The 16,430-nt window shown below is 40.2% G+C and overlaps 1 protein-coding gene across 1 annotated transcript in view; it reads right to left on the bottom strand.

Annotated features, from left to right (window-relative positions):
- The window catches only part of LOC122809800 (C-Jun-amino-terminal kinase-interacting protein 3-like), a 1,405,059-nt gene that overhangs the window by 782,559 nt on the left and 606,070 nt on the right, over positions 1 to 16,430 (bottom strand). The window contains exon 7 of the mRNA XM_044081538.1: positions 12,020 to 12,107. Coding sequence (XP_043937473.1) covers positions 12,020 to 12,107 — 88 coding nt within the window. The remainder of the gene's footprint in view (positions 1 to 12,019; positions 12,108 to 16,430) is intronic.

Raw genomic sequence — 16,430 nt, 5'->3', positions numbered from 1 at the left:
AACATGGGGGCCGCGCTCCCCCCCAGAGGGGGGGAGGCAAGAGCACCCCCATCTGCATTTGGGTCTGTAAGGACTGACGCATCATCCGATCCATATCCGCTTCGGAGATGCTTTTTGTTGACCTGGAAGAGGTAGTCGAGGCAGGCCGGGAGGGCCGCCTCGACGACCTCGAGGGAGACCGATCTTCCTCCTCTGGCTCCGGCGAGAAGCTAGGCGAATGGAGCCGAGAGGAGAAGGATCCAGAGACCCCCGAAGGAGACTTAGTTATTTTAGCTGGCGGAGCCGAGGGGTGAGACTCGGTCCGCCTTTTATGGGATCTATGTCCCTCCTTATCCTTGTGCCTCTTCTCCTTAGTTGAGGAGGCACTAGTTTCCCCAGAGCTCAAACCCGAAGTGGGAGGTTGAGTCCCGGGTTGAGCTGAGGGAACAGAGGGCGCTGAGGCCGCTGAGGCAGCCGGAGCCCGAACAGGAGAGGAAGAAGAAGCTGACTCCTGGGGGAGCTTTCCCGCCAGGATCAGCTTGTTCTTCCTATCCCGAAGTGCCCGGGGGTTAAAGGCCGCACAGATCTGGCAGGCCTCTGAGAGATGGGCTGCCCCCAGGCCACACTCAGTACATTTGGAAAAAATGGCCTTAGGCCCTTCCGCCATGTTGAAGCACTCACACACACACACACACAAACGCTAAGGAGGGAGGGGGAGTGACAAGAAAACTAACTACTGTACCAGTAAAAATTTAAAAAACTAACATTAACAAGGGGGTAGAAGGTTTTACTACCACACACACACGATTTTGAAGTTTTTGGTGAAAAAAGATTGAAAACGATCTCACCCAGCCAGGAGCTCTTCAAAAGTAAAGCTTCTTCAGTCGCGGCAAAAAACGATCTGAGGTAATGTGGTTGGTAGCAGGGGATTATGGGTAGGGGGAGGAGCTAGGAGCTCGGATCTTGGAGCTTGGTAAGCTGCCGGCTCGGATCCGAAGTCGGATCCGATACCCACAGGTTGCAGAGCAAATGAAGTAACTACTTCAGATACATATTTTTAGCTGCAGGTTATCCAAAACATATTTCAGCAGTGATACAGAGTTTGGGGGTTGGGGTCATACAGGCAAGAGGCTATGAAAAGTTTAATTTATCCTTCAAGGGTGACTTCATAGGTTCAAAGGGGAATACTAGGCTAACTGCCCTGAAGGTCTATTTTAAGCCTAGTCAATATCCACAGGTCAAAATCCAACCCTGTATCGTGTGTGTATGAGGTGAGTACCCTAACCATTGTGCCAAACTCACCCTTTATAGGTTCACAGGTACATACTAGGCTAGTTGCTCTTGTGGACAACCCCTTGGCAACCCCCTAGGCTGGGCTTTAAATTACAATTGATGAAGAGAATTTTTAACCAGGCGTGCACTCTACTCATACCAAGGGGCCAGGGCAGTAAGCCCTGAATGGCTGGTATTTTACAATTATAAGAGGATCAATGAAGATATATTTAAACCAAGACTGTGAAACAGATAATTCATCAGGATTATACATTTACATCCAGATCTCATAATGCACTATCTTTCTGCAGGTACATTCAGGCTAATGCGAGATATTTCAAGAGAGTGGCTGACAGGTCTAGTAGTGTGAGCAAAGGTAAGAAGATTATTACAAAGGTTCATAGATAATTATCAGGCTAGCTGCCTTTGTGGGTCATTTTAACCTCTTTCAATTTTTCAGAGGTGAGAATCAAACTTTGTACCTTGTGTCTTTGAAGTAAACATCCTAACCATTATGCCAACCTTTAACCCCAATTACAAGAGGAATTTCATATGGGTTGAAGGTCGTGTGGTTTCATGGTACACACCATTCATTCAGAATCAGAAGTAATATAGGTTGTTAAATGGAATTACAAGAGATTGGGAAACTAAGACTCTTACTGCTAATGTTCTAAGCAGAGATATGTTGCAGTGGAAATAATAGCCGAAGACATCAGAAGTGATACATAACTGATGAATATTTGTTTCTTTTTGTGGAAAAGGCCAAGATATGTAGATCTAGGTATTAGAGCTGTTAAAGCAAGAAAACACATGGAATGAATGCTACAAATGTTAAATATAATCATAACCATTGCCTTATCTTAAAATCATATTGCACTTTGATTTGTATATTGTACTTACAGCCACATCATGCCTGAATAGGTCACTCTATCCCACACACCTACAAGCCAAATAAATAAATACATTTAAAAAATTATTCCACTGTATTAATACGGCACATGTACCAAGATAGTGCAGGAAATGTATGTATGTACTTATTTATTTATTTTCATTTGCTAACTGGCATAGTCCAGCTGAGCCAAAACCCATTTTCAGTGGTTCTCCTGGGAGAAAAGCTCCAAGGATAATTATTATTACGTACATGCGGACAGAATACAGGAAATCATATAATACATAAAGTATAGTTGTACAACAACTTACCGTAACAGTAAATGTTCAACTAGAGCAATGCTGTAGTACTGCTGACTTATAACATGTATCCTGCCAACTCTACAAAAGTCTAGGTACCTTCCTCTCACACCGTATGCCTGACCTACGCCCTGTGAATGAGACTACATGTTGGTGCTTAAGGGATTTATGGCCAAACCAAAAACAACGGCCAGCACAAAAACAGTGATGAATTACTTTAATTAATTATTTTAATAAATACCAATATACAAAATGTATCAAATCAATACACAGGCAAACTGGTTTTGGCTATTCCTTCATCAGTGCTCTAAAACATTAACGTAAAAAACAAATCACTATAGATATATATATATATATATATATATATATATATATATATATATATATATATATATATGTGTGTGTGTGTGTGTGTGTGTGTATAAAGAAAATTAAACACACACACACACACTTCCTCCACCAATACAATCAAAGAATCTCATTAAGAGCAGGAGAAAAGGTGCACCTACTTTAACTATCCACATGCGTTCCTTTTTATTAAGCAAACCATGCCAGATGATCTATAGCAATAAACCTAAAAACAGATGTCAAATGTTTTAAAACATGTTTGTACAAAGCATTAGACATTTTTTTGTTCCTAATATCACTTACATGTTAAATATTACTCCTATAAACGTAGAAAGTTGTTAGAATAAAAAGTCTTGTGTTACTATACATTTTCTGAGGATATGAAGTCTGAAACTCAAATGCCTGTCATTATTTAGTGAATTCAGTCCTCAAAAATCCAGAAAATTACAAATTTTATGAGGAACAGACCAAAAATATGAGAGGAAAATCTAGAGACTTGAGAGGTATCTTTAAGGTGTTTTTACTTCAGATCCATTTTGGCTGGTATGTGGAATGAAACTAGTTGGAATACAGTGTTAAAAGCTTTAGAGAAGTCCACAAAAGTAGAGGTTGTGTGCAGGCCTTGATGAAACCCATGTTGAGTGACTGAGATAAGGATGCCGATTGTTAGACAGCTTAGAATTTGTAGAATTTTAGAGACTGGAGACAAGAAAGTAATGGGTCTATAAGCTGGGCAGTTGATGTTTTGTTCTTCCTTTATGAAATGGCATTATGAAGGATTCTTTTCCATATTTTAGGACTATATTGTTCTGCAAAGGCTGCATTAATCAGCATGGTAACAGGACAATAGGCATCAGCACATATCTGAAGGTATTCAGGAGGATGTTGATCAGAGATACAACAGCATCGTTCAGCGTTTGTAGGAGCTTCATTATTTGTGTCACATTAATTGGATGCAGATTGAAAGAACCAAGAAGGGCGGTCATTAGTGTTGTGTGCACCTGCTGTATTAGGTTGTTACAAGAATGCTTTAGCTACATTTATGAACTGATTATTTAGGATGTAGGAGGTACTGATGTCTGTTTCATCTGGGTGTGGATCTGGGGTTAATTTATTTTCCTGGCTTTAGGAGACTGCCAACACAAATCCATTTTTTAGGATGGTTCCTATAATTTTTTGCAGTTCAAAGCAATAAGCCTGCTTTGTCTTCTACAGCAAGTTGATAAATTGGTTTCTACATATGGCAGGTTTTCTAGTTAGCACTGCGTGATTCATATTCCATGGTTGCCAAGCTGTATCCCTGTTTTAACATTAGTTCCTTATTCATCATGGGGGGAGCAGGTATGGCTCCTACCTTCTTCCTATTGGCAGTTGCAGTTGCATTTAATACCTTCCTTGTATGGGTAGGTGCAACTGCATTTAAGATAAAGGAGTGGTTTAAGTACTGTAAGGCTTCATCTAGAGGAAGTTGTTTGAGAGGAAGCCAGTTGCAAATCTTAAAAAAAAATTAAAAATGGCTATGCTGAACAGTCTTTTGAACATACCTAGTTGTACATTATGTTTTTGAGGCATTTCTAAAACCTTTAATGGAAAAATGTTGGATGATGGTAAGTTAGGAAATAGATTAAAAGAAGACTAGATATTGGTTGTGTTGGTGGTTAATACCCAGTCTACAATGCCTTCTTTGCCAGCAACTGAATAGATTAATAGCAATGGACTGAAGATTAACATAACTCAAGAAGACAATGAAAAGCAAATGAATGTTTATTCGGAAACATCAACATACATCTGACTGACTAGGAGGTTAAGCACTGACCAATGAGGAAGCAACTAGGAGGTTAAGCACTGACCAATGAGGAAGCAAGGACATGAGAACAAGTCAAAAGACTGATCATAAGTGGACAGAGTATGGCTAGTCCCACCCCCATTTTATTTGTGGGGACTATTTCCAATGTACAACTAGGACAGCATAGAAGAGTGCCAAAACGTACCTAAATCCTTGAGTGAAGAAAAGGAAATAAGGCACTGGGAAGGGCATTCAAGCAAATGCCTATAGTTTAAAACTTAGTTTTATCTCATGCCCAAACTAACTTAGCAACATTTGGAATACATATTGCTCCAGATTCCCTAGATTAAAAAAAAATGAAAAGGAAAACCCACATTGCACAATGGCTGCAGATTCCCATATTTAAAAATATGAAAAAAAAATCTGATTCTGGCTTCACTAACTGCAACTGTTACATGCCAATGTAAAACCATTGCTTCATGTACAAGGTAAGTGTTCATAAAGTCAGACAGAAAAATGTATAAAGACTATATCTTAACAGTGACAATCTCAGTTCAACTGTCTGAAAATGAAGATCATGGGTCAGGTACAAATGCTGCAAATACATTGCACAGCCACTCAAAAATAATGTAAACAGTACTGAAGCTGGAAGTTAGAATGAACGTCTTATTTTACTTGTTTATTATGTTTCGGGAAAAAAAAGTCTGTAGAACACTGACAGTATCAGTTAGTGATGTCAGAATCAGGAAATCAGATAGGGCAGTGGAAAGTTACAATCTGTGCAGGCAGATGTAAGTGCTGGTTTATTTAAAGTTAGCCAGCACACAAGCTGATACTGCAAAGCTGAAACACTAAAACATGCCATGCAGTAAACAGTAGGGTACTTATTATAATCCATTATAGACATGTCTGCTGATTTATATCACATAACTTTTGAAAAAAGTAAAGATGCAAGCAGATCGGTAGGTAAATATTAAAAAATGATCTGATTCAGAAGAGTTCATGGATTCATTGCAAATAACATGAGGTTAAAATACCTTCATCATAGTAGAATGCTAGGCTATCAACTCAACTTTTTAAGACTAGCAATATTTCCCAGTAAAAATTGACAAGTATTGGCTCCCAAGGGTTTTCCAGGGGTCTACAGGACAGCTTTCAATCCACAAATTCATGGACTTGTGAGCTGCATCAGAAAACATGCGATATTGAACTATGCCTACAACGTAATGCAAGATAGTGCTGTAAGCGTCCTCCATCATGGGCAGCTGGGTGCTCCTCCTGAAATTGGGAATGCTAGGTAAGGCACAATGGTTGGTAAGTGATAACCTGTGATGGGAGTGGAGTGGCACTTAATGACATGGGAGTGCACAGGAATATAAAGCACACAAAGGAAAAATGCCTGTTGTTTAAATTAACTTGAATAGCTGTGAAAATAGCAACAAATTTAGAGGTATATCATCTGCCAAAAATTCACTTTCTTCTCCCTGAAGTTTATGAACTCAGTCACAGATTTATGCACTGCAAAACGTGCCTGATAATTGGAAAGGCTCATCATGACCCAAATGCCCCCCCCCCTCTGATTTCTTGTTTCCTCACCCTAATATCTCACCACTGCAAACTGAAAGATGGAAAATAGATAGGTGGTAACTGATCAACATATTTTTTTCTTACAGAAATCATATGATGTTTAATTTAAAACACCATTATAGCTATGAACAGGATGAAAATACTACGAAATACTGTGATCCATCCAGATTGTAGTTGATCCTGGGAATGTCATGCACGTTGCCAATGCAGGGCTAAAGTTAAAAGGTTCCTGATAACATTATGTCTGCACATGCCCTGGTCTTCAGCATTTACAGCACATCATACAAGGCCTCAAGAACATACAAATCTGACTGAAAAATTGTTAAAAATTACTCTTTATTCATAAAATTGAAAAGAACTGGCACCTCAGATTCTTGACTTCACAAAGCTCCCTATAGTGTTGGAAAATGAAATTTTGAAGATGTTATTTTCAACAGGTTGCCAGTACAAACTAGAATGTGGATCAATGAACAGACTTCTTAAGAATGTTAACTGGTAAGAAAAACATGATATCTATTTTGTGAGCAGGTAAGCCCATCTGTTGAAGGGGTATCTCATATACTGAGAAAACACTGGCATAGCAATGAAATGCTGGCTGACTTGGGATGGAATATATTTTACAGAAAGTCATTCAGTATTATGAATCGAGCACTGCATTCTGCTATGAATGCAAATGAAGTTAGTGTTGCAGATTGTAAGGGGTGTTCAGTCTATTACTAAGATGACAGGAATCTAATGCACATGTTTTTAGGACCACAGGCAGCTATAATTGTCAACAGAAAGCAGATGTCTACACACTGAAACATATTTATGGTCTTTATTATACTGGACAAACCATGAGATTAGTAAAAGTCAGAGTACCAGAGCACATTAGAAACATTAGGCATGCTGTTCTTGAAAGTTCAGCTGACCCTGACTTATGCAAATACTTATGATACTTAAACCCTAAAAGGATTAAATACTGGATTACTAATAACGATTTTGCTATGAAATTAGAGAATATAACACCTGACCTTGTCTAATCTTTTAAGGAAAGTACGGTAGGACCTGGTTAGTAATTGGATAGGTAACCACCTGAGAGTACCAAATTATTTTAAGTGTACGTTTTTATGATCAATATATTTTTCTAGTCTTTTCTAAGTATTATCTGGAATGAGGGCCCGTTTCCTTTGTACTGGCTTACTTAATTTCCTGGTAAATATTTAATGCACATTTTCTGGTAAATGGTTTAGAACCACATGAATGAAGACAAGGCAGAAGATCTTTTTAGTTTTATTAATACAGAATAAGTCCTCAACTATTTTTCTGTCAAATGTGTATGTGCTTGAAGTTGGGAGATGTTAATTTTGACTTATTTGTCCAGTGGAATTGTATAAAGAAATATGTCATCCAAGGCCTCAAGAAATAGCTCTGTCTAGGGAGTCTTCTGCAGGTCTTTGGGTTGAAGTTAGCACGAGATTTATTTTTATTTATTTATTTTACATTTGTTGACCGGGATAGTCCAGTCTGGGTGTGAGCCCATTTTCAGCAGAGGCCCGGGGAGAAAAGCTCCAATAAAACAAGAACAACATTGACAGGTACAGTATCAGTTTTACATAGAATTTAACAGAAATATCTAGAGACAATAAAGAAAGTATAATATACAATAGGCACTTTAGTGAAAAGGAGAAAGTTATTACAACATAGTAAAGTTATATAATATATATATATATATATATATATATATATATTTTTTTTTGAGGGCAGGGGTCCATCTTTAGTTGATCATTTGAGTATACTTTAATACACATACATATGTATACCCTTACAAAAAAAAAAAAATTATCAAATTATATTTTTATTGTAGGTAGCTACTGAAACGGTAGCATTGTTGCCTCACAGCAAGAAGTTCTCCCATTCGATTCTCGGCTAGGAGCGCCTTCTGTGTGGAGTTTGCATGTCCTCCCCACGGTTGAGTAGCGTTTGAAAGACATGCGTGGAATGGGCGTGCCTTCGTTGAAGGTTGGGCGTCGAGCTGGCACCTCTGCACCCGTAAAAAAATCTACTGCCAATCATTAGCGGACCGGATTTCCGCTGTGGTGACCCCTAACCAGGAAAAGCCGAAAGAACAACAACAACTCTTATTGTAGGTAGCTGATAGGTCTTGTTAACAAGTGGGAGTAGGGTATACATGGAGACTATAAAATTTGGAGGATGAAATTTGACGTAGGATTATGTGGTATTAGCCTGGCTTGGTGCAGGAGCAGAGCCAGTTGTTAGTGAGGTGGTCTTTGAGCAGAGTTTTGAATTGGTGTAGGTTGGTAGCATTTAGGATGTGTTGAGGGATTGAGTTCCAAAGTTTAGAAATGTGGTGGGAGTAGAGGGCATCCCCAGATTTGTTGTTGCTTTTGGATACTTGGAGGAGTGTTTTGTGCGAGGATCGGAGTTGCTGAGTGTTGGTATATGGTTGGAGTAATTGTTGTAGGGTTCTGTTTGGCTGGTATATTAGTTGGTGAGTAAAGACAAGCTGGGTATAGGTTAGTTGTTGTGGGAATTCTAGCAAATTTATTTGTTGTAGGGCAGAGCAGTGGTGGGACCTATATGGGGAGCTAGTGGCAAACTTGGCTATTTTATTGTAGGCTGATTCAAGTTTGGTAAGGTCAGTTTTGTTAAGGTTTGTAAAGACGGAAGAAGCATAGAGACCATTAGATAAGAGATGAGTCCTGGCGATGCTTAGTCTAGAATGGCTAGTTAGGAAAGGATTACTTCTGTAAAGACAGTCTAATTTGATGTGTGTGTTTTTTTAAGGGTTTGAGTGAGGTGTAGGTCGAATTTTAATTTGCTACCAGTTGTGACACCTAGTAATTTGGTATGTGAGCTGGTGTTTATGATTGTGTTGTTGGAGAAGTTGATTTAAAAAGTGGCTGAGGGACTGGGTGTTTTGGTGGGGAGAAGGAGCATGAGTTTGGTCTTGTTTGGGTTCAGTATAAGGTTAGTGTTAGTTAGCCAGGATTCTACTTCTAGGAAGGATTGTTGTGTTATAGCCTGTAGTTGTGTCAGAGAGGGGGCGGAGCTTATCAGGGAAGAGTCATCTGCATATTGGATGACAGAGGCGAGAGATGTGAATTTATGGAGTTGATTTGTGAAGATGGTAAAAAGTAGGGGGCCTAATATGGAGCCTTGTGGAACTCCTATGTTAACAGGGAGCAAAGATGATAGCTCCTGTTGCCATCTAACAGCCTGCTGGTGTTTGGTTAGACAGCTGTGGAACCAAGCTAGGGACGAATGACTGAGATGTAATGTGGCCAGTTCTGACAGCAGTTTTTGGTGTAAAACTGTGTTGAATGCCTTTACGAGATCTAGAAAGATGGATGAGACATATTTATTCTGATTTCTGTGTTCATTTATTGTGTTAGTAAAACTGACGTGGGCGGTTGTAGTGCTGTAGTGGGGGCGAAAACCATGTTGTGTGTTTGATAGGAGGTTACTGGAGATAGGGTAGTTTAGAAGCTGGGAGTGAAACATTTTTCTAGTATTTTGGAGAGGTGAAAGAATGGCAATGGGCCTGTAATTAGTAAGCTTGGTAGAGTTGCCACCTTTATGCAGTGGGGTGATATAGGAGACTTTCCAGATTAGTGGGACATAGTTCTCAGAGATAGAGCGGTTGATGAGGATAGAAATGGGGTAGGCTATGACTTCGGAGGCAGCTTTGAGGAATTCTGATGGGAGGTTGTCAGCAGCTAGGCTAGGGTTACCACCTGTCCCACTTTGCGAGGGACAATCCCTCTTTGGGCTATTGTTTCCTGCAAAACAAATTGTAAAAATGGGAAATGTCCTAGGTTTTAAGACAAAATTATTTCCTATATTTTATGTAATAGTTGCATAAAACAGTTATTCTGCATCTGAAACACCTAAATGTTATAAGAAACAGAATAAGCAACTAAAATGCTACAAGAATAAGCTTTTATTTAGGCAAAAAAGTGAAGTTCTGTCCTATGTACTGGCCGTGGGTATGTTTTGGCCTGCAAAATCTGACATTTGTACCAAAAATGTCCCACTTTGGGCATTTGAAAAGGTGGCAACCCTAAGCTAGGCTGGTGGGCTTAAGCTTAGTGAGTAGTTTTTTTTATGGTAAGGGTTGGGATGGGGTTAAAGGAGAAGGAGTTTACATCCTCATTGTTTGCTACGGGGATTGTAGTAGTGATGTTTTGGTCATAGTCAATAAGTGAGTGAATTGTTCTTATGAAAAAGGAATTGAATTGTGTTGCAATGTTATCATTTGATGGGGGTGTGGTAGGATTGTGGGTGGACGTACTACCAGGTTGCAGGAGTTTGTTTATAGTGGCCCAGAATATTTTGGGGTTGTTTTTGTTTCTTTGCTATGCAGTGATGTAGTAGGTTTTTTGTCAGCTTTTATCTGGGATTTGGCTTTATTCCTAAGTTGTTTGAAAAGTAGAAAGTTGTCATTGCTTTTGTTAGTTAGTCAATGTTCCCATGCCTTGTCCCTTTCTTTTAATAGGTCTTTGGTGTTGTTTCTAAGCCAGGCTGTGTACTGATGTATTATTCAAGCTATTCCGCAGGGATCCAGCCTGTTTAGGATGTTGAGGAAGGTGGTGTTAAAGTGTTGAACTGTGTATCTAGTGGTAGTGTTTTGAGGGGGGACCAGTTAATTTGTTAGAAGTGGGAGTTAAAAATGTGGGTATTAATTTTTTTCTTGTTGCAGATTAGCCTATAGACTACTTGTGATCTTATTTTATACCCAAGACTCCTATAGTCTAAAAGATAAAGTTGCTAAAAACTGAAAAAAAAAACTCACATATACAATCAAATGCAGAACTGAACTTCATTTCACAGCAATTATGAAATAGAAGCATTTTAAGTGTGCATTTCTTTTCAGGTTTTACTGGGAAGAAATGTTGAAAGCACAAAGCACATGTGGCATTCCACATAGATTAAGTACTGGACTAGAAGATCCCTCCAGACTGTCCCTGATCTTCTAAGTAGTTGGAACTTACTACAGGTTTACAAACACTAAGTTCAGTCACCTACCCCTGCCCCCAAGGTGATCCTCCCCTTAGTGCTATCCAGATTCAATACCAGGCTCATCTGATCAGACAGGAAGTGACAAAAATCATGCTTTTCATAATTACAGATATAAGATAGAAAAGGCCATCATTTTTATTACTATTAATTATTTAAACTTCATATATAGTTACTGGATTATCATGATATTAATGGAAGCATACTAAAAGCAGACAGCACAGAAATACAGATAGGTATTTGCTAAATGTAAACTTAAGTCTTAACTTAAATTAGTACAGAGTCAAGAAATAAACTATTTAAAGAAAAGAGCTCATCACAGATGACATGGATTCTTCAACATATACCAGCTTTCAAAGAAAGATAAAATAATTTCCTTGGATCACAGTATGAGGAAAAACTTGGTATTACTTTCTTAACTAAATACACAACACGTCATACACAAACACCTAATCTGCATGTGATGCATGGAGGAAGTAAGTTAACATCATTTCAATTTGTAAATTATGTCAGTCTATTTTATTCTTTCAAGTAGACTTTTCACAAGATTAATGTGTATTGTTACCAGAATAATTTATTTTGTTTGACCGAAGATATTTAATATTCACGTTCTGCTGTACGCTATTATCTCGGCTTTAATCTACTTAATAAAGCAGTACAAGGACAGCATTGCTTATGAAGCATATAGTCAAGTCATTTAACACTCTCATAATACCAGTACTATTACAAAACTAATAAACAACAAAGTTGTACAAACAAAGAGAAGTACAAAATTAAAATACATGGCATGCACACAGGCACTTGCATGCAAGTCTGTGTACAAACACACAGCACTCTTACCTTTCTTCCCTGAGGCCAGTGTCTTCCAAGAGGTCATGAAGAGAATTTGGCATGTCATCGGTCGGTGATTTTAGTGTGCTTTCAGCAGCTAAGACAAACAGAATGACACAATATCAAATGGCAGCTAGTATTGGGTCAGCTAGAAATTCAGTGCAGACAGTTAAGTGATGCTTCTAGGTATTCAAGGACAGCCAGAATGTCTCTGCACAATAACTGCACTTGCGCTAGTATGGTCAAAAAGGATATTGACATATGATGGCAAAGACAAACAAGTAGTAATTCAAGGTAGTAAAAATTATCAGTTACTACTCTTGGATTAGATTAAGGTAAACTTCTAGTCAACTCCCTTCCATTTTACAAATAATATGCCACTTTTGTATATACCACCAAGTATGAACTGCAGGCAAATACCAGAAAAACTCAAAAAAATAAAATAAAGAATGAATATTTACCTTCTTTATTACTAACTACTTTCACATTTCTATTTATCTAACCCAATATTGCTCCATCTCTACAAATGGTTGCATGTTCATGATGGTTTGACATAACCACATTAAAAATTCAGGGAAATACACTGTGATATATACATGCAATCAGACTTTATTCTAAATAGCACTAGAGCACGGCATCATAAGTAATAATGATAAAATGTTCATTTTTTTCATTTTAATGCCATAACATTTAAAAATTTAAAAGGTCATATTAATAAGGAAATACATAAATTTTATGACTAAGGTTACAACCATCATTACATCATCTGTTTTATTCTTATCTTTTAGATTTGTTAAACAGAACTGATATCTAGATTTTTGCTTTAAGAGGACTACACTGGAAAAGTTGCAGCCTGCCTACCTCTGCAGCATAAACAAATGAAGCCACGACTGTGACCCAGATGACCTAAGATTGAATTCCTGCTTGGTTGCTGGAGGATCCTGGGAAAGAAGGAATGGCATTTTGTCAGATTGCCCATTCCAGAATGGAAAAGTGAGACTTCTGTCTGCAATAAGGCACTCCATGAGTGATGGAGATGTGCCATGACTGAAAAGGTAGATTGCCATTAAATGTGTCTAGAGGACAGATCTGAAACTGACTGACATTATATGCATTGATGCATAAAATGTCAGTCTTTTGCATTGATGCTCATGATGTGAGTAGCTCTGCCCACATAGGGGACCTCAAACTATCTCTTGTGTACAAGATGGCACACATGATGATGCAGCAGCTAGAAGGTTCACATTTCCCAGTCTCTTTTCCAACCCATCTATGACTAGGGCCATCTCTGCCCACAGGACAATGCCAGAGGCACTACAATTAAGAGCAATAGGAGTGGAAAGCAGAAGATGGTTAGCAGAAAAGTATTTAGTGATGGGGAGAGGGGAGTTATGTACTCACCATAAAGTTCCATCTGAGTTGCTGCTTTTCATTTGTCTTCAACCTGTGGGACACAGATCCAGGATGAATCCGACTCGGCCACATCTCTCCAGCATTGGATCCGACCTCCAAGCTCCTCCCTTACCCAAAATGCCCATGTCTCTTCCTCCCCTCAGATCGAGTTTGCTGCCCACCATAGCATCCCAACCTGACTCAATGCTTTACCCCTTGGCACAATAACCCAGATAGTATCATAAGAAATAACCAGATATGCCAAGAAAGGACCATGTCTTTTCTAGCCAGACAACCACACAGTCCATGTAAGGCAGGGGGAAGGAGGGAGGAACGGTTGAAGACAAATGAAAGCAACAACTCAGATGGAATGTTATGGTGAGTACGTAACTTCTTTACCTGAAGTTGTTTTCATTTGGTCTTCAACCTGTGGGATAGATTCCCCAGCTACTAAAACCCTGGGAAGCCCTCATGGAAGGATACTCTGTAGCATGGCAGAGCCAAAGGATGCCCTACTTTTGGAGAGAAGATCCAACTTGTAATGAGAAATGAAAGTATGTGAAGATGCCCAGGCAGCCGCAGAACAAATGTCATCCAAGGAAACCCTGGACCAAAAGGCAGCTGAAGTAACCACAGACCTAGTAGAATGTGCCTTAACTTAACTTGGTGGAGACAATCGTTTGGTCGAATACGCCCAGAGTATACACTGAGAGATCCAATGTGCAATGGTGACCTTCGATACAGCTTTCTCTAAAAAGGGCTTAGAGTAAGAAATGAACAGTTGATCAGACTTGCGAAAGGCCTTTGTTCTGTGCAAGTAAAAACATAATTGTCTATGAACATCCAGCAGGTGCAATTTATACTCTCCATTATTCTGAAAGCTCAGAAAGAAAACAGGAAGATTAATAACCTGATTAATGTTTGATTCAGAGGCCACTTTCGGCAGGAAAGAAGGATTAATGCACAAAGATACCCTGTCTTTATGGAAGACCATGTAAGGAGGCTTAATCAATAAGGCCTGAAGCTCCAACACTCTTTTAGCTGAAGTAATGGCAATCAGGAAGGTTGTCTTCCAAGACCGGAACTGCAGATCCACTGAAGCAGTGGGTTTGAAGGGGGAAGAAACCAAGGTTTGAAGGATGAAAGTAAGGTCCCAAGGAGGTGTAGGATCCTTCATTGGTGGCCTAAGAGGAAAGATACCCTTCAAAAAAGCTTTACAGAGCTTAGAAGAAGCCAGAGAAGTTGAATTATCCCCTATGCAGAAGTTAGAAATAGCCGCCAGCTGAACTTTAACTAGAAATGCTGACACCCTGTTGAAAAATACCTGCCAGAAACTCTAAGATAACAGGAACTGGGGCAGTGAAGGGATCCAAATCATGCTGAAATGCCCAAATCAAGAAACATTTCCACTTACTTGAATAAACCTTCCTCATGAAAGACTTATGAGGCACTACCAAAATCTTCTTAACCAGAGAAGATAGCCCAGGAGTCCTAACTATCATGGGAACTGGAGCAGCCAAGCGGTGAGCTTCAGAATGGCCAGATCTGCATGTGGAATCTCTGACAGATGAGAAATCAGATCCAGAACTGGATCCAACGTCTAGGGAGGACATGCTACAAGAGACCACAGAGTAGGGAACCATACTTGGCGAGGCCAGAAGGGGGCAATGAGGATGACTGAACTCCTCAGCCATTGGGCTTTCTGAATAAGCTTTTGAATCAAGGTAAGTGGAGGATCAGCATAGAGAAGACCGGAGGGCCAAGCATGAACCACAGTGTCTCCGGGGGACTCCCCAGGAGGGGGGGGGGTCAGAGCACAAAACTCGCTGCACTTCGCTTTGGAAGGAGAGGCAAAGAGATTGCAGCAAGGCTGAAACCACTTTAGAAAGCTCCGTTTCGGTACTGATGGATTCAAAGACCACTCGTAAGGTATCAGGATAGACCTGCTGAGTCTGTCCGTTAGAATGTTGGACCTCCCTGGAATGTGCGTTGCCACCAGAAAATAGCCAGTGGAGATCACCCACTCCCACAATCTCATGGCTTTGTGGCAAAGGGGATAAGACCTGGTTTCCCCCTGTTTGTTGATGTATCAAGACTACCGACATATTGTCTGTCTGGATGGCAATTGTCCCTAGTGGAAGATGGACATGAAGACCTTGCAACGCCAATAGCTCTTCCCTCATCTCCAGGGCACTGATATGCAACTGGGTCTCCAGGGAAGACCACGTACCTTAAACTCTCCTTTCTAAGCAACGCCTTCCCACCCAAGTAGGGAGGCCTCCGTGGTCACCGTAGTCAGCGGGGATGGAAGAATAAATGGGCGACCGCGAAGAAGGTCTGGGGACTGAATCTGCCAGAGAAGAGAATCCCTGCAGGCTCGCAATAGATGAAGAGGATGGGACAACGGTTGATCTAGAAATGACCACTGGACAGCTAGAGTCCACTGGAGCACCCTCGTGTGTAACAGAGCTGTGGGTACGAGAGTGATCGTGGCCACCATGCACCCCAACGCACTTAAGACAAATTCCGCTGGGGGAGAATGAGCTTGAAGAATGCACAAGACATGATGTTTGAGGGACTGAAGTCTTTCTGGTGTCAGAAAAACATTGTTCTGAATAGTATCTAACCGGGCTCCAATGAAATCCAGAAACTGAACTAGTTCTAACACGGATTTGTTGAGCTTTATGGGGATGCCCAACTGGTGGGTGGTCTGGATAAGGAAATCCCTTGCTTGGCAAGTCAATGCCTGGAGGGAGTGGAAAGGAGCCAATCATCCAGGCAGGGGAAGACCTGCAGCCACAGGTGAGCCACTACCACTGCCATCACTTTGGTGAACACCCTGGGGACTGTGGTGAGACCAAAGGGTAGCACTCTGAACTGGTAATGATTGGTCCCTAGCCGGAAGCGGAGAAACCTCCAAGAGGGTCTATTCATTTTGATGTGATAGTACGTGTCTTGAAGTTCTACTGAGCACATCCAGTCATTCTCCTGCAGGAAGGGCAGGATGGATTGGAGTGTGGCCATCCAG

This window comes from Protopterus annectens, chromosome 1.part1, assembly GCF_019279795.1.
Source record: "Protopterus annectens isolate FY-2018-M chromosome 1.part1, PAN1.0, whole genome shotgun sequence".
Taxonomy (NCBI): domain Eukaryota; kingdom Metazoa; phylum Chordata; order Ceratodontiformes; family Protopteridae; genus Protopterus; species Protopterus annectens.
The sequence above is the reverse complement of the archived record's forward strand: the minus strand, read 5'-3'. Positions and strand labels throughout refer to the sequence as shown.